The sequence below is a fragment of the Talpa europaea genome (genome assembly GCF_964194135.1).
Source record: "Talpa europaea genome assembly, chromosome: 1".
Lineage (NCBI taxonomy): Eukaryota > Metazoa > Chordata > Mammalia > Eulipotyphla > Talpidae > Talpa > Talpa europaea.
In genome coordinates, this window is record NC_140073.1 from 119,448,624 (window position 1) to 119,467,522 (window position 18,899).

Sequence of the window (18,899 nt, forward strand, 5' to 3'; positions counted from 1 at the left end):
CAAACCCATTAGTTCCTTTGCAGGGGATTTTCCATTCAGGTCGCTTCTAGGGCAAACGCTTTTGTTCACTACTACCCTGTAGCAGGAAAAGGACTGTAGAGAAATGCAAAGCAAGCTCCCAGCAGCAGCTTTGCTGCAAAGCATCCCTTTCCGTTCAGCTTTGGCAATTTAGTAAGAACTGAGGTTCTCTGGGGAGATGGGTGAGGGGAACGCCAAGTCGTGGAACACATAAACCAGGAGCCCCTTTTTACCGTCTTCCACTACCACTCGCATCGCCCCAACTCCCCTCCCCCCAACCATGCACTTATTTTCTCTACAAATGAGAGGTGGTGGTGGCTGGGGGGACATTTTCTTTCCCTTCTCTGAGATTCTGAACAGCCTCCAGCCTCCATACCGAAATACATTAAAAACAAATCAAATCAAATCAGCCAAATCCAATGGGCAGCAACTATCTCCAGAGAGAACCCGCTGCTGGCACCTGCCTGGATACGCCGCAGTTAGGAGCGTTTGGCTTTGGTATTGAATTATTAATTTATTTCTCTCCCCTCGACCCCTCCCCCATCCCGACTGTCAGGCCCGAAATCTCCGTCTCTGCACCCCCCCCCTCCGCCCCCACCTTAGCGGAGTCTCCCACTTCTCGGTCACGGGCCGCTCTGTCGCCCGCCCGCGGTGGCCGCCGCGTCCCTGGCCGTGCGCGGCCGAGGCGCTGCGCCCAGGGCGCCCGGCTCGCTGCGCTTCCCCGCTCGCGCCGGGACCGGCTCGGTGGCGGGTCCAGGCGGCGGCGGGGGAGGGCGGGGAGGGCGGGGGGGGGGGCAGCGGGTGACAGATGTACTCCTCCGACAGCTCTCAGTATCAGCCCAGTGGCTCCCTGCCATTGGCTCAGTGCAATGGACCGGCAACGCCGCTCACTATAATAATACTCGTGCTCGCCAGCAGCGGCAACTCCGAGTGCGGACGCCGAGCGCGGGGGATGCTGCTGCCGCCGCTGCTCCTCGGGCGGCTCCCGCTGCCCGGCTGCGCCCGATCGCTCCGGCGCTGACTGCGGCTCAGCTCTGTCCTGCCTGGCCGGCCCCTCCCAGCCCGGGATCCTCCCGCGAGCTCGTCGCCCCAAGGCGAATTAGGAGAGGCAGAGACTGGGAGACCGGGCGCAGCGAGCATGCGGAGGCGGAGGCGCCTGGGCGCGCGCGGCTGAGGGGTGTAGCGAGCCTGTCTCCCGAGGGTGTGCGCGAGAGGCGGAGGGGAGCCCTCCCGGCGGGTCCCCGGCTCGCCCTCGCCGGGCTCCGGCGCGCTGCGGCTGCGGGCGCGGGGTGCATGGAAGCGGTGGCTGCGGTGCAGGAGGCTGCCCCATGGAGTGTTACTACATTGTCATCAGCTCCACGCACCTCAGCAACGGACACTTTCGCAACATCAAGGGAGTTTTCCGGGGCCCTCTCAGCAAGAACGGGAACAAAACTCTGGTAATCGTCTCTCTCTCTCTCTCTCTCTCTCTCTCTCTCTCTCTCTCTCTCTCTCTCTTTCATACACACATTTGGAGATTTGAGGTTACTGTCAGATTTTGGAAGGGTCCGATTTAATTTGGTTTAGTACAGTATGTTCACTTACATAGCTTGTGGTCATGGGGTGGGAATTAGGTGTAGAAAAAGGCAGGAATCAGGGAAACTGTGATCCATGGTTCGGTTGACACTTTGACAACGCTCCAGACGCTCTCCATTTCACTCCATAATGATCAAGATCACCCCAATCTCTCCTTATTGGAAGCAAAATATGCCAGCAAGACCTCTTTTCAAGAAAGAAAGAAAAGATCCCTAACCCGAAGTGACCCTATAATATCTTTTCTGCTTAGGAATTTGAAGGTGAATGAGGATGTGGGTATTTCTGATGAAAGCAGGGAGCCTTGGGGCTGGTGGCCAGGAGCAATTGACTGAATTGAATGATGGGCTTCCAAGAAGGAGTTTGTGTTCCAGCTGTCTCCTGAAGGATTGGCAGCGAACTTCTCTAGTGAGAAGTTAGTTGTCAGTACTAAGCTTAACAGAGTGGCTTCACAACCCCATGCAGCCAGCTTTCCGCTTGTCACTCAAAAGAGTGAAGATAAGTGTGAGGGGCAAGAACTGTGTCACAATCACAGTCACTAGGAAACATATTAGACAAACAGAGCCCAGACAGTCGCTGGGAGGTTCTCAGTGGATCACAGTGCTTCATCTTTCTGCATCTTAGTAGGAAGAACACTCCTGATTGGTGGAAAAAGATGTGCTGAGCCTACTAATAGTTCAGGGTGGTAACTCACTGTCCGCCCCCTACCATACTCTTTTAGTTACCCAGGCTCTCTGCAGAACTCACTCCCCTGTGTTGGTACTTTCGGAGGAGAGGTAGGCACTTCAATAAAGAAAAAAAAGGAAGGGAGGACTCATTAGGCTAAGTACTGCAGAGAGCAGAGCCTGAGGAAGGTGGTAATATGCAAATGCCTGTCGCTGAACTCTGGGCCCATTACTCTTGTTCACCAAGTGGTTTAGCCTGAATGAATAGAGTATAGAAGTTCAAGGACAAGATTCAATTAGTTCAGAAGAAGTACAGTACTCTTAATCTTTCATCTCTCTCAAATTACAATGTGATGTGCTTTTTCCAAGAATGAAAAGTTCTCATCTGAAGTTTTAAGTAAATTCAAACATGGATGTGCTGCATTTGACTTTTTTTTTTTTTTTTTTTTTTTGCATTTCCTCTTAGATCTATGGGACTTAAGTTCCCTTGAGACTCAGGAAGCAAGCAAACAGACAAAAAACAACAGGGCTATGTTGCTTTTGTTGTTGTTTTGTATTAGGTGTTGTTGAACAAAAACAAGTACTCTTCACTGGTCTTTAGTGAAATACTATACAGGACAGCAGGCAAAAGGAACTTCTGAAATTGTTCTTTTTCTGCTTAATGAACTCAACTGTGGGAAGGTAGTTTTTTTTGGGGGGAAAAACAACTTTAAAAGAAAGTATGCATTGGTTTGTTTTTAAAATAATTTTATTTATAGGAAAAGGCAAACTTAATGAGCAATACCTCATTGCCATGATTATAATACTGATAATAGTGATAAAATCACAGGAAAAAAATATTTACTCGCCAAAACTGAACTTGTTAAAATTCTGGCAATCTTGATTTTTTTTGTCAATCTTAGCTTTCTAAGAATGGTTGAGCTTGCTTATGCTGACTTATTTGTTGTGCATTTGAAGTTGATTAGGTTAGTTCTTTATCGTTCACATTAACAAAATTAACAAAAGAAAGATTGTGAAAGTCTAAATTTGCCAGTGTAAACTTGGGGTTGAAATGGGTGATAAAAAAAAAATGGTTACTTAAGTGAGATGAATGAATCTTAATATAGGCAAATGTCATAAGCAACAGAGATTAAAAGACTTAGAAATAGTTTTTATCACGGTTCACTTACTAGTAGTAAGACACTTAGAGAGCCTTCATAATCCAGTAAATCTGTACAGACTTGGTTTATAAACTGCCCAAGTTTGTATTTCCTATGTAAGAGATTTACACACACTAAAAAGATTTTTATTTATGGACCAAGTCTATATGAAATTACTACTTTACTATCTAGTTTATGCTATTATATTTGTTTTCTATGTCTTTTGATGATTTTGCCATAGACGAGAATGAGAGTTATGCCTATCATAAATTATAGCATTACATTCTAAAATATTTATAAATAAATATTTTTCATGAAAGAACTGTATATATTTGCCTGAAGATACAATCTTTACAACACATAGGACACTCAGGATTTACTATAAGTAAAAATTTACTACAAACTAAAAGTTGAAAACCTGAAACTTCTCAGAATTAGCAACTTTAATAGGAAATACAAATGGTATCTTAAAATGTATATATGCTATGTTTTGAACACTTTAAATTAAAAAGTTTTGGATATTTTATTTTAAATTCTAGTTTCACCGAGTAGTAATTATGAGATATTTTCTATTTTTTTTGACTTTGACATATTTTAAAAAACATCACATTTTTGCATTTTGAAATGTATATTAAGTTAAAGTACTTTAATAATATCTCAAGATTTTTTTTCTTATTTCAGAAAAGTACAACTTAAATATAAAACCATTCAGGGGGAAGATACTTTGATTTTCCCAAGAAATTTCAGTTATTTTCATTCACTGGGTAATCAATAGATATTCTGTATACTTTGTAAATTCAGATTTAAAACGATTTTATATTTTAAAAATATTCATTTAATTTGTTTAATATAGTCTTATAACCATTAATAACCATTATAAGTCTTATAACCATTAACACATAATTCTCTCAAGAATTAGAAATTTTGTATACAATAAAGTTACTCTTAGAATAAAACTCAGGATTGATGACATTGATTAATTGCTTTAAGTACTGATCCTAGAATGTAATCCTCATATTGAGATTATCAAAATATACAATCATTTTCATAGGCTACCCACACATAAAAATTTAAAAACAATACTTAAAAAATAAGCCTAGCTTATCTTGACCTTATTGCTGAGCTTTTGACAATTTTAACTAAAAATATGCACATCTCCATTCTGCAATGTCTTAATGAAAAGAGAAAGGCCGGTTGACTTATCATTATTTCTATTATAAATAGCATAAACCTTGATAATCCCACCGAATAAAAATAGGCTAATATTTATTAGTAGTCCACAACATTACTTAATATCTTATAGAATTTATTTATTTATTTATTTATTCTTTACATCGTTGTTCTTTGCTTTCCCTCACCCCCGCAACTTATAGAGTTTAATGGCAATGAATAAAGTTTAACTTCCACATAATCCATTGTTTTTCCTTAGATTAACCCAAACAATCATTGTGTTTGCAATTGTTTATTGGAAAGATATTTGATCATATACTTAGGTTTCGCAGTTATCTCCAAACTTTCTTTGCCCTAATTATAGGTTTAAAACCTTTTCACAAAAAATATTAAAATACATCTTGCATATGTATTTAATACAGAATTTAAATATATACTCAGTCACTTTTAATATGGAATTTGGTGATTACCTTTGGAATCTTAGAAACCGTTATTAATTCGTTCATTACATTCTGTTAGTCAGCATTTTTGCATCTTATATGAGCATTTTGTTTATCTGACTGGCTGTGAAATTCAAAAAGAGTGTTGGATTTGAGGCCATACAGTGAGACAATATTACAATGCAGATTTCTTGACCCCATGCAAATTTCCTTTAATATTTAAGTACTAAGTTAGGGAATCCATAGGAATTGGTATGGTAACATTCATACTGATAAAGGAATAGTATTAGTGTCATCTATTGTTTGAAGGCACTCCGTTTTGCTACTTGCCTCCAGATGTAGAGAAGTAATGTAAGATTCACTGAATAATTTGAATTCATATTTATTTTGTTTCTTAACCTCCAATATGCAAACATCAGTAATCTCTGTCCAGCCTAATCTGTTTCTGTAGACTGCCCCCCATTTCTGATATATTAAGTACCAATTTTGACAGGAAAAGAAATGTTAATTTATAATTGCTCCTCAGCATATTTATTATTTTGTTCATTCAGATTTATTGAATGTCCTCATTTGCAAGACACTAACCTAGGCACCATGGACTCTGTGCTAAGCACTATATACACTAAACATTATGTGCAGATATCTTCAGGGATTATACTTTTCATTTTCATTATGCATGTGTTGAAAAAGTTTCACATATTTTGACATGTTTGCAGATTTCTTGTCACTCAGGACATTTTTATATGTATTAGTTTTTGAAAAGTGTGAAAAAATTCTGAGTTTTTTTCCTTTGTCTATGCAGGAACTCATTAAATTAAGTATGTCTTTGAAATATACTATGTGGCCTTTGTTCAACTTATCATTATCTAATATAGCTTATTATAATTCATGTCATTCCCTTACACATTTCTGTATCTCCCAGAGAATATAATTTAAAAGGTTTCTCCAGTATTGAAACCCACTTATGTGGCACATTTAATATTGTGCATAAGATTAAAGAGATCAGTTTTTGAATTAGTGCTGATGAAAAATTATCATTGTTAGATTAATGTCCTTACGAAAGGTAAAGGGTAAAGGTGCATTAGTATATCCCCAGTTCATAAACTTGTTCACTTAATTAGTTCAGTTATACATTCTTCCAAGTTTCTTTTAAACTGTTATTCATTCTGTATAAAGACTATATTGTCTTAATTTTCTGAACTTAAGACATCATATATTCTTTGCTATACTGGTTTGTTTATTCTAGCCAAACTTTATAACATGCATTTTCAGAACATATTATTCAAGTAAGCAAAATAACATAATTGAATTATTGTTATTATGATCTATTCATAAATGTAAGCAGAGTTTTCAGGCAAAGAAAATGCCTGAAATATTGTCAAGAAATGCCCTGATTCCAACATACCTTTCTTAGTTCATCAAATTTATTAATTGGGATATTTTTGATAGCTGAAATTTAAATAGTGACATAATGCCTTGTCTTCCCTTCTCAGTTCCAAAACAATATTCCCTAAGTTATTAATGACTGCAATTAATGAATGCAATTATATTTTTACTGAAAATATAAATCAAAGAGCACCTTGGGGACCAACTAGTCCAAAAATTTTCTCTGCTTGTATTCAGGGCTAAATTCAGGCTGCAGAAGTAGTTTATGTAGTGTGCACTGTATTTATAAATAATCTGGGTTTAAATGCTATTCAAAAAAGAATGAATGCTCTTTGCAGTACATTGCTACTGCCTGTACTCTTCACTTTCATAAAAGCTTTTCATTTACTTATATTACTTTCCTGACCAATAAAGGCACTTAAATTTTCCACCCCATTTGAGTTCATAGTATTTTACAAATGGGAGAAAAAGCATTGTCATCATTTTATATGTGCCCTTCATTGCATCAACGTTAAGAAAGGTAATAGTTTCTAGAAAGTTCCCAGCATATTCCTGTATACAGTATAGGTTTACTGTATCTTAGTTGAACTGCTTAACAAGATTTTGCTTTAGGGATACTAACATAATAAGAAAACTTGTGGATTTGAGGGTGATACAATTTTGCAATTTAAAATTGCAAACTGTCACCGAGACCACAGGTGTTTGTGGTATTGTGGTGTCTGGTCTTTTTAAAAACTTATTCTAAAGGTAACTGTGTTCTTTAATTTATACTTTAAGTAAACATTTAGTTCATGTAAATGTATTTGAAAAATAAGTTTCTGTAGGTGCTATGTGTAGATGAAATCACAGTTTTTCATAATTGTGGTAATAATACAATGCTAAAGTAATTTTCTCTTGATCCTATTTAACTCAGATATTGCTATTGAAGCAATTGCTTTACATTAAATATATGAGAATCCTTCTAGAAAGAAAAAAATAGTTATAACCTGTGGTATACTGCTGTCAAAATTCATGAATATATTGTATATTTTCACTTTTTTATATTATCTACTACAAAAGATCAGAAATAAAATTTTATTGGTTTTCTTATCTAGTAATTTCATTTTCATCTAATAATTTTAACCTAAAACACTTGATCTGTTTTATCTCATTCTAAATGTTCCTTTGGTCTGAAAAAAATTATTACTATATATATATTTATATTATGATGTTGTTTTCACCTATCAAGGTTTCATTAATTTTATATATGTACCGCAGCATACTTCCTAGATAAATTAGATAAAGTGGGGTAATAAATAATTAAAACTCAATCCTAGCTGTCAAAGTCAACAATATCCATTATCTGATGTAGTACTCTGGACTCTTCATAATGGTTTGGCACCATTAAAAGAGAATTACATAGTTTTCTAAATGTAAGTACATTTAATGTATTAAATGTTTATGAAGACAATGCCATATTCAAATTGCACAAAAACATCTTCTCCTTAAATTACTTCAAAAAAAAAGAATTTTGCTCACTCTGATGACTAGTTTTATGTATCATCAGAGTAGTCACTAGTTATTTAATCAAACACTAATCTAGGTACTGTTGAGTAATACTCATGGTTAACATCTATAGTCACTTGTCTGTAAATAGAAATTGCCATCAATATGGGTCTCATGCAACCAATTGAAAGGATAAGAACAAAAACTGGTATTTTTTGGAGAAGAAGAAATTCTGCCTCAAATCCTGCCTTGAAAACTATAATGAGGCATATAGCAGGGGAAGCCGAAGGAGACAGGTCAAAAAAGGGTTGGGAAGGGCACAAAGGACTTTGGTGATGGTTCACAGGGGCCTTGGTGATGGGGGAATTATGGGGATTCCACATGAGTGGAGAAATCAAATATTGTACAAAAGTGGACAATGTTAACAAAATTTTAAAAATGTAAATTAAAAACAAACAAAAAAAAAACCCACAAATACTGCCTTGAATTTGCAGCCTTCTGACCTGGCCTAAGTAAACCCATAAAGCTACTATAATGAGTCATGGTCCCATTCTTTAAAAAAAAAAAAAAAATCTATCGGGCCTCCCAGTGGCGCATCGGGTTGAGCGCAGCACTGTGAAGCTGTCCACAGCCTATGCAGCACTGGTTCTATTCCTGGTTGGCCAAGGAGAATCCCACATGGCGAGGTGGACCTCTCCTGTCTTGCCCACTGCTCCCCTCAGCAGTGTATTTTGTTGATCTGCGTGTTCTGCTCCCAGCTCTGTCTCTGGTGAATCCTCTCACCCTCCCACAACTCTGGACTGTACCCCAGCTCTTGTATAAATAAAAAATAAATCTTAAAAAAAAGAATTTTAAAAAATTTGTCTAATCCATATACCTAAATCTATTTTACCATTATCTATCAATTCCCTTTATCTAGAGGACCTTGGCTAATACATGGAGGGTCAGTTTATTACATCTCCTTTATAATAAAGCAATTCAATATTTGAAGGACAGGTCATATTTGCTTTTAATTCAAGGTGGATAAAATTGACATTGTTCAGAATCTAGGTTTAAAATTGCTCTCTTATCAAATATTTTTATTTTATAAAAATTACAACTTTTAAATGTTTGCATGGGTTCCAGTCTTTCTCTCATAATCTCCATCCCTATACCCCCTAAAACCCTTTTATAACTATGTAAAATATAGCTATTCTTATCCTTTCAGCTCTAATAGCTAATCACACATGCATTTACTCCACTTGAAGAAAATTAGACTCTTGTTAGATGAGAAAAAAAATACATTTAAGCTTAATATCAAAAATGTAACATTTGGTAGCCTAAATTTAAGAAAATAAGCTTAAAAGGAGTATTGTATTTTATTGCAAAAATAAGGATGTATTCATGAAAAATAAAGAGAATGATGTCAATGTCTTCAATGTTTGCCAGCCAAAACCATCAAAAATACAAGTAGTTGGAATGAAGTAAACAGCACATTATTAAGGGCAACCTTCGTACATTTAATGAAGGGGTACATTTAATTTTTTAGGATGTGAGATTATATAAAGTGATTTTATGCCGAGTCGATTATAGAGTTATTTTATTCTGAACTGTACTATTAAAAAAGAAGAGCCAGTTCTCTGGTTATCTTGTACTTTTTATCTAGAAGACAAGAGAAACTGAGTGGGGCTAAAGCTGTAACTGGTAAAGAAGCAGCTTTTGCTCATGTTGGCTGGCAGATGGGAATGTTTGGTAACAAAAACAGTGTTTTTGTTTTTGTCTATGCTCAAACATGACTGTGGAATGGTCTTGTTTTTGGTCTGGTTCCATCATGCTCATAGATGACCTTGCCTGACGGTGCACTAGGAAACTGTTCATGTTTTATAAGAGAATACCATATCTTACTTTCAGATCCAGTCAAGCTCCAAGCTGACTGCCCAGAGACTGATTTTTTTCTTTCTTAGATATGGTGTGAGAATGAATGATTGCAAACAAAAAAGAGGCAAGTTGTCAGAGAAGATAATTTCAGGGAAATGAAATCCAAAGCTAAGGACTTTTCAGGATGAGGGTGAGAAGGAGAATGGTCAAAAATTAACAAGTTGGAACAAAGCTAACTTGTGTACTGTAAACTCATTAATGTGAGTGCTTTGTGAGGTAAAATGTCCACCCATCTCTTGAGATGGTATAGGTGGAATGATGTTCTCAAGAGAGACAGACTTCAAATGGAGGAAAAAGGTGAAGTAAAACTTCCCTGAAAAGTTTAAAAGCTTATAGAGATTTCGTTGATAGTGAACTTTACTGAATCAAAAAAGACCTAGACCTCTTAGGATATATAGAAATAGAGAAAATGTGTCATAGGATATGGCAAAGTCATATGGAGTGACTGTAGTCTAGAAAAATGAGGAAGACATTGGGAGTTCTGGGTTTCTTGTGGCAGCTGACATTTATGGAGATAAAAGGTGGGGTAAAATTGGTTCTTATAATCACAATGCAGGCAGTGGTAGATGTGTAGTGGTAGAAGATGACAGAGAGCTAGGAGTCCTGTGGGAGCACTCAGAGTTCTTGGGCTCACTTTTGAGCCCTGCGAAACTGAATTAATTATGCATGTCCCTACTCTGGATATCAGAGCTTCCTCCTCATCCTACTAAAATGTTAGAGCAAAGGCGAATCATTACTCATAGGGTCCTGATTGCTCCCATTTTCAGCCACTGTGGGTTCGAAGTATTACCACTGATTCAAGAGTTAACTCATCCATTGCCTTGTTTGTATATCTCAGACAGGAAACACTTAAAGAATTCATGTGAAACAAGCAAATTACTGGGAAGGCAATGAGACCAGTTGCAGAGAGGGGAGGGATTTAATGATGAGAGATATCTACTAAGTGATTTTTATTCTACAAATGGTGAAAGAAAAGATGGGATACAATTTGAATTCTCTGTTTCTCTAATGAAAATATCACAAGTGACAGTCCAGTTACCTTCAAGGAAGTGTCAGCAGAAATATTGTAAAATTGTATTTGTGGTAGTTCTTTCAAAGCCCAATAATTGTCAAATTACCTCTTGTTGAAATGAGACAGTGACCTTCACCATAGGGCAGAAAATGACTGCATTTACTCCAGGATCTAGTTCTCGCTCCAGTTTAACATGTCTTCATGAAACTACTTACTGCCATACTTATGTAGTGGCTTCAAGCAAGAATATCTATAATCAGATGGATTGAAGCTCAATCTTAAATATACCTCTATATCAGTATAGTGAGTAGAACTGCTTATAATCAAAACCTCAAATATCAATTCTGCACCTAAGTAATATTTTATGTAAAATTTTAATATAAAATATCTATGCAAGCAGATAATTCTTGACTATCAGTATTTTTCCTATAGCAAAGCAATTGCTGCTCCAGCCATCACAGCTACATTCTAAGCTAGAAAAAAATGAGTATGCAGGAAGGACAAAAAGTTCAATGTTCTTTGTTTTTAGAAGTGTTAGCTTCATTTTTGACTGAAGCTATGTCACAGGACCACTCCTAAATCAGAGAAAGATTGGAATATGATTAATTAAGCTGGGCAAATTGATAATCCCTATAAAATCAGGGTTAGTATGAAAAACAGATAATTGATCAGAGGAGGGATCTGCTATAACTAGTTGGTGACTATATGACCTTGGTCATGTTTACCTCTCACTATATTGCCTTTAAATGAATATTACCAGTTATATTGTCTTTAAATGAATATTATCATATATAAAATTCAATATATATAATAATATATTAAAGATAGTAGCAATAACTAACTAGAAGGCAGGTTTGCAGATCAAATGAGATATAGCATATACATTTGCCAAAGGCTTGATATTGCAACCTGTCATTAAATGGTGGTAGCTATTGATAATATTTCATATTGGAGCATTCACACATTTATGAGAATTTAATTTACTCAATTCAATATGAATGCTTTACATAATTTGGACACTTTTGTATTGAACTATAGTGATATTTTCTTTTTTTTGTCAGCCCATCCATGTCACCTCTAACATACTTATCCTCACTCCAAGATTCATAAAATCTCTTTAAATATGAATTGGAGTCTAAATATTCTGAGATACGGAATGGAAAATTCTGTGGAAACCTTAAGATATCATCCATTCTTTTGACTCACAAAGTTCATGGAACTATACTCTATACTCTTAGGAATCTTTCTCTTTTGCAAATCCTTTAACTCTCCAATAATAGTTTCCAAGACTGATTTCCTTGCAGTGTCTTGGATGTCTTACATTTCTGGTGTTACAAAATTAATATTTACACTAGGGGGCGGCATAACATTTCCTCTTGCTCTCATATAGACAGGTATAGTGACTATTCATGGTTTAATACATCTGTCAAATACAGTTACTATAGTTTTATTAGTTTAAAGTCAATTGAAAAATTCAATAATCAGAGAATCAGTAAGGAAATGTGATATTAGTGTATTGTATTTGCTTTATTTACTTTATTTGTATACTTCACCATGTAATTATTCCTGGCCATTCACTCTCTCAGACCATGTGATATATATAGTAAGAAGGAAGGAACACAGAGCGGGGGCCCAACTGTATCTTCCTGGACTATCATTCTTGGCTGTAAAAGTACCTTACTGGTACTTTCCAGTTTTTACTACTGAAGCTGATAGCTCTAGGTTCTTCTGATTACCTCCAACTCATTAATGCATGATTCTTAATGCCTAATTTATTTTAATGTCTTAATTAATTTAGAATTAAATTAGACTGAAGTTTTCATGGACTGCATTATTAAGCAAAATAAAGTGGACAGTTATGACCATTAGTTGTTGAAATATGAATACTACAGATGAAGAATCTGTGAAATTATGAAATCCAACCTTTATTTTCTTGATCGCCATTAGTTATATTACAGAAGTATCACTACAAAAATCTGAGACTCAAATTTCTCAGTTTTATTAAAGTTTAATGGAATTTCCTCCATATAAATTGAGATTACATTTTTCAGGGAAAACATGAGGATTGTATAAAATAACACAAACTGTTCTATTTGTGTTACTAATCACTATGAAATTATTGTTATACATGAAAGATGCAATTTTTATGGATCACTACTTAGAAAAGTTGATATCGTGATACATGCTGCTACTCAAAATTGGAATAGGCTGTTTTGCAGGTAGAATGACTTTAATACAATTTCATAGGTCGCATTTTACATATTGCTGTCCTGAAGAGCCACATTTAAGAGAAACTATGCCCATATTATTCCACAGTGAAAGGTTATTTAAGTAAATACTAGTATTAATAATAATAACAAATTTAATTGGTCCCCTCCTTGCTGTGCCAAGTATAGCTAAAAGCATTATTTGATCATGTAAGAAAAAATAGATTGAGGATTTGTTTATGTATATCACTATATTGATATAGTTAAAACTTATCAATAGTTCATTTCACATAGGTTATATCCTGATTTATTATTTGCCTTGCAGACACTAATCATGACAACTATTTTTGTAATAGGGCAACCCCAAAGGGAAATGGGATGGCCTGGGTAAGAATTCTCACCAGTGTGCTTAAACAACCTCAGAACAAGGTCCAAGGGCAGGCACACAGAAAAAGATTAATGCAGTGGAAATGAACAGGGGGGAAAACACACACACACACACACACACACACACAGAGAGAGAGAGATTGGTCAATGTGTCCTATCTATAGTACTCTCTGAGCTGGACCCCAGGGAAAGCAGGCAAAACCAAGCAGCCCCCTCAGGCTACATGTCTGACTTACACCAAACACGGCTGCTTAACCCCACTTTTACTTCCCAGCAACCCATGCCTTCAAGAAAACAGGATTCCCATGCATGATGGGAATTGTAATTCTCAGCACCTGGCATTTCCTAGATTTCGAGGCTGTGGGGGTGGGGTGGAATCCATAAAACATTAATGGGTGAAGTTCATTCAGGACATACTGTTCTCCCAACAATTTGGTTCATTAATAAAATGCCAACACAATTCTATCAACTAGAGAAACTAAAGGTCAAGAGAGCTATTCTTTTCTCTTTCAGTACTCTACAGAAAATAAGTACAGTATCTATTCATGGATACAGGTAATTCCTTTGTGTGTGTGTGTGTCTGTCTGTCTGTCTCTCCTTCCTTCCCACCCTCCTCACTTTCTCTCCTTCCCCTTCCTCCCTCCTTTTCTCCCTCTTGCTTTATCCACATTGTAGTCTAGAAAATTTAGAGGGGGCCTCCCCTGGTGGTGCAGTGGTTGAGCGCTGGGCTGCGAAGATACCTGCAGCCTGTGCAGCGCCGGTTCGATCCCCGGCCACCAGCGAGGGTCCCACATGGCATGACAGACCTCTCCTGCCGCGCCCGCTGCTCCCCTCAGCAGTGTATTTCATCAGTCTGCCCGTTTTGTTCCCCGCTCTGGCTCTGGTGAATTCTCTCACCCTCCTGCGCTTCTGACTGTACCCAGTGCTTGTAAAAATAAATAAATAAATCTTTAAGAAAAAATAAAGAAAATCTAGAGGATATTGTAATCCCAAATGTCAGTCTGTCTGCATAGTTGTTTCAGAGGAAGTATCCAGAATTATGCTAGCAATTTTTGCCAAGTCCAGAGGAAAAAAATTATTTGAAAAGTAATTAGGAACTCCCCAATCCCAATCCCAACAATCAGATATAATATAAGAAGTCTGAAATAACAATGGTAAGATTTTTGGGAAATATGAAGCATCAGTGGCCTCATTCCCACTAGGTAGTCACAATCTTAGGAGGGGACAGGGAAGAGGAGGCCAAGGAGGAGGCCTCTTGGGCAGAATTACATGAGATAATATAAGAAAGCATATCAACTAACTAATTGGTGGATGGTACATCCAGGTTTGCTTGGGAGAATAGCAGTTAATGCCATTGTGTTAGAATGTTTAATAATGCTACTGCTTTTGATTCCCAGAATTATTCTGTTTTGGAGTATAACTATATGATCACCTGCTAAAGACAGAGACTTACACCGTAACAAGAATTTGCCTGAAAAAGTTCTCCAAGTAGTTATTCATTCTCCCCACCTTTTGGCAGTTTTAGTTTAGCTATATAATGGAAGAAGGGATATTCGAGACAAGATGGTACAAAGGAACAATGGTCATCTGAGGCAAATATATAGATTAAAGAGGAGTAGAGAGTCATAATGAGTGTCCAATGGCCATGTGGGAGGTGAGCCTTGTCAGTGAAAAGTTCTAGGAGTGAAGAACCAGCTGCATTGTTCCAGCCTGACAATTTTAGTGGCAGAAGTTTGCCCAAGCATTGCCAGTTTTGGTTCCTCAACAAGCCTCATTCAACAGGGTCACCTTTGAATCTGTCAGCTACCTAATACCCTTCCAATAAATGTAGTTTATGCTTCATTTAATGAGTTAATTTTGATTATTTTTAGCTGAGAAACTGGACTAGAATAGGTAACAGTAGAATTGCAATTTGTCTTTTCAAGGACATGAACATTTTGCTAGGTTTTTTTACTTATAAGAACTTTGGCAGTGTTTTGCTCCTGCCTTTGCTTCCCACCATTCCCCTTCCTGTTTTTCTTCAGTGAAAGATATTCAAGATGAGGAACTAGAGAGATTTAGGGTTGAGTTCTGATGTATAATCTGGGCAAATTATTTGACCTCCCTCAGATTTTTTTTTCTTTAACTACAAATAACAAAAATTGTGATTTTCTTCATCCCTGCTATACACTAAATGTAACTTTAAGCATATATAAATTATATACAATTACTGTGGTTTTTGTGAACAGGATTAAATAAGAAATTTTGTACTTCAGTATCTGGCTCATAATCAAAGCTATTTTTATTTTTACCATTATTGCAATATTAAAGAAGGCTTGTCCTTTATGCTTTACATGGATTTGTGCTTTACAAATTCATGCAAAGTGAATGCTACAAAGTATAAGTAATTTAGGAAATCCAATGACAAATAGACTAGAAAATTTTGTGTGTGTGTGTGTGTGTGCAGATAGATGTATCTGGATTGGTCTTAATGGGTTTAAGACCAGAGACATGTTGGATGTCACACATTAATATTTCTTTTTTAAAAAAAGATTTATTTGTGTGCACCAGAACTAGGGTGTAGGCCAGAGGTGCAGGGAGGGTGAGAGGATTCACCAGAGACAGAGTGGGGAGCAGAACAGGAGGACTGACTGAAATACACTGCTGAGGAGAGCAGCAGGCAAGACAGGAGAGGTCTGCTGACCATGTGGATTAGCTGCCTGGCCAGGGATGGATAGAACTCCTGCTGCAGTGGCTATGGATTGCTTCATGGTGCGGAGACTTAATCCCTTGCACCACGAGGGAGGCCTACATTCATATTTCTTATGAGAGATGAGGTCCTACTCTTGTCCTTTCTTAGGATCTCTGCCTAATTCTCTCCTCATTCCATTCCTGCCTCTAAATAAGTTATTTAAAAAGCTGAATGAAATACTTTTGTCTGGTTGTACAAAGATAAAATTAGAAAAAGTTTAAAATATAATTAAAGGGTATACCCTTAAAAGTTAATTTAATTAAACATCTACAAAAGGGATGAAAGTATAAGACATCATGTTGTATAATCCAGTTCTAACTTCAGCATCATAAGACAATTTAGTTAATTTAGCCAATTTCCTTTCCAGCTGTTTTTGAGTATATTAATTCATGTAGAAATTAGGGGTAATAATACTTTTCATACTAATTGATAATTTTCAGTGTGTGGTGGTGTTGAACTACAAAGCAAATGGTTGGGTCAGTAAACGGAGATAAATTTCAGGTACTTTTTAAAATATAAAGACATTGGTGACTAGCTTTATGAGATGTAGAGTGATACTAGGTACTTTTATGAAAACTGTATCAAAGTTTACACTAATAGCCTGGATTACAAAAAAATCATATTTACTAATTATAGTCTTATTAAGTCATTTAATATCATTTATATACTATATAAATATAATATTTATATATTTATTTAATTATATTCTTATAGTCTCATTGGGATTCAAATAAAATTATTTTAATTTTGCATAGTTATCCTTAGGTCTTTGTTTTTATATATATGGAATTATATAAACATCATTTATTTAAAATGTGCTCATGACCCTATCAGAGTCAATTCTACAATAGTAGCTATGTGGTTGTGTCAGATATTTAATATAGTTTGGTAAAACACTGAGTTTCTTTGATTAATCTTATCTAAATCATATTTTCATATTGTATTTTTGAATCATAAAAAAAATCAGCTCATTTAGGTAAAATTTTCAGTTCCTGAGCATTTATCCTGATTCTGTGTTAGGTTCAGCAATTAAAAATTTACATAAAATATCTCTGTGTCAGCAACTCTTTAGTTTGTACTACTATAATTGTCATTTTACAAATAAGAAAAGTTAGTTTTAAGATAATATATCTTATTAAATATCAATATGTTGTTTTTAATTTATAGCTATCTGTGGACACTGTAGAGAATGATATAAATACAAAGATTTCACATATGTATCCATTCTACTGCATTTTGTTTGTTTATTACATCAATGAATATATCGCATTCTTATATCTGAAAAAATATGGCTATGCCCAGTTATGGAGATTAAGAATTAAGAAATCTCTGTGTAAATCCTTATTTTCCCAAATATCATTTTTTCCTAAAAAAAATAATTTCCTTTCTCTGATCATTTTCCTATTTTTGGTACCAAAGTCTGCATACTTAATTAAAATTTGGTTTATTACTCAACTGAATGCTTATCAATAAAAAGTTCAATAGAGACATTTTTATATTTCTTTTTCTTCTTATAGGTAACCGAAAAGCTAGCTAGTTTATATTAGACAATTGTGAAATGGTACATGTTATATACATTAATAGTGCACCAAGTTTAAAAAAGATCATTTAAAGATATGACTTAGGAAAATTTAAGATTTAAATTATTTGTCTAATGCTTTCAATCCACACCATAATTTTCTGCCATTTTTAAATTTCATAATATTTGAAATCTTATATTTACTATTAATGATAATAATAGTTCTCTAAAGCAGGTAACAGATTATTGTCAAGTCATACAGCTAAAAGAGCATCATCATTTTGTGGTATATATTTCAGGACTTTCTATTTATAGGAGTAAGATAAGAGAAGCTGTCCATTTTGTGATCACTGGGCTTTGCAGCACACTTTTGTAAAGAGTTGGGTTTCAGCTTTAGATACTTAATAATGTGTAGGTTATCCTTCCATCTTCTTCAGATTATTTTCAGGGAGAGTACAAGAAAATGAAAAGTCCTGAAGCCTTTTAATATATTTTGGTAAAATGCTGGTGCTTCTAAATTTATTTCCACCTAATTACTGACTGCTTGCCGTGAAGAGAAACGGGATGGGAGGGACGATGAGAAAATTACCTTGTGATTGTGAACAGAAAGGAGACTGTCGGTGACTCCTTGGTCTGATTTGTAAAGAGCTTTCTACTCTATGTTCTCATCAGTTTGGCTCAAGACTAAACCATGTGTGTGTTTGTCTGTGTGTTTGAACTAATTCTGTTCAAGATAAAACTATAAAGATAGTTATAAATTTTGAGGCCAACTAGGGTTGGGGTGGGAACAGTTTTAAGGATTAAGGATATCTTTATGCTGAGAAAATATTATAGTAACTCTTTGAGGAGTATTAAGGAAGTCAGTATAATTTGTGAAAACTGAAACTAGAAACAAAACTTGTATGACTAAAAATAAAATTCATAACAAATAACCTTAAAGTGGAGAATCACAAGGCAATAGAATTGTTCATAAATCACATTTATTCTACTTTCATATTTTAATATAAAAATGTGTTTATAATTCAAAAGTCATGTGATTTTTATCCAGGCAATTACTATGATTACCTCCATTTTACCTTTGACGAAATTAAGAGAATCTAAGGGTATTGTAAGAGATTATAGAAATTTATGAATGGTCCAACCTCATTTTGTTCATAAGCTATGTTTAGTTACAACCACAGTGATAGTTATTTATATTAATTTTATAATAATTTATAAGAATTCACATCAAATAAGAATAACTGAGAGGTC

The 18,899-nt window shown here is 35.8% G+C and overlaps 1 protein-coding gene across 1 annotated transcript in view; it reads left to right on the forward strand.

Moving 5' to 3' along the window:
- Positions 1-1,346: 1,346 nt before the first annotated feature.
- The window catches only part of ZNF804A (zinc finger protein 804A), a gene marked incomplete at both ends in the record, with an annotated part of 221,478 nt that continues 203,925 nt past the window's right edge, over positions 1,347-18,899 (forward strand). The window contains one exon of the mRNA XM_084241295.1: positions 1,347-1,457. Coding sequence (XP_084097421.1) covers positions 1,347-1,457 — 111 coding nt within the window. The remainder of the gene's footprint in view (positions 1,458-18,899) is intronic.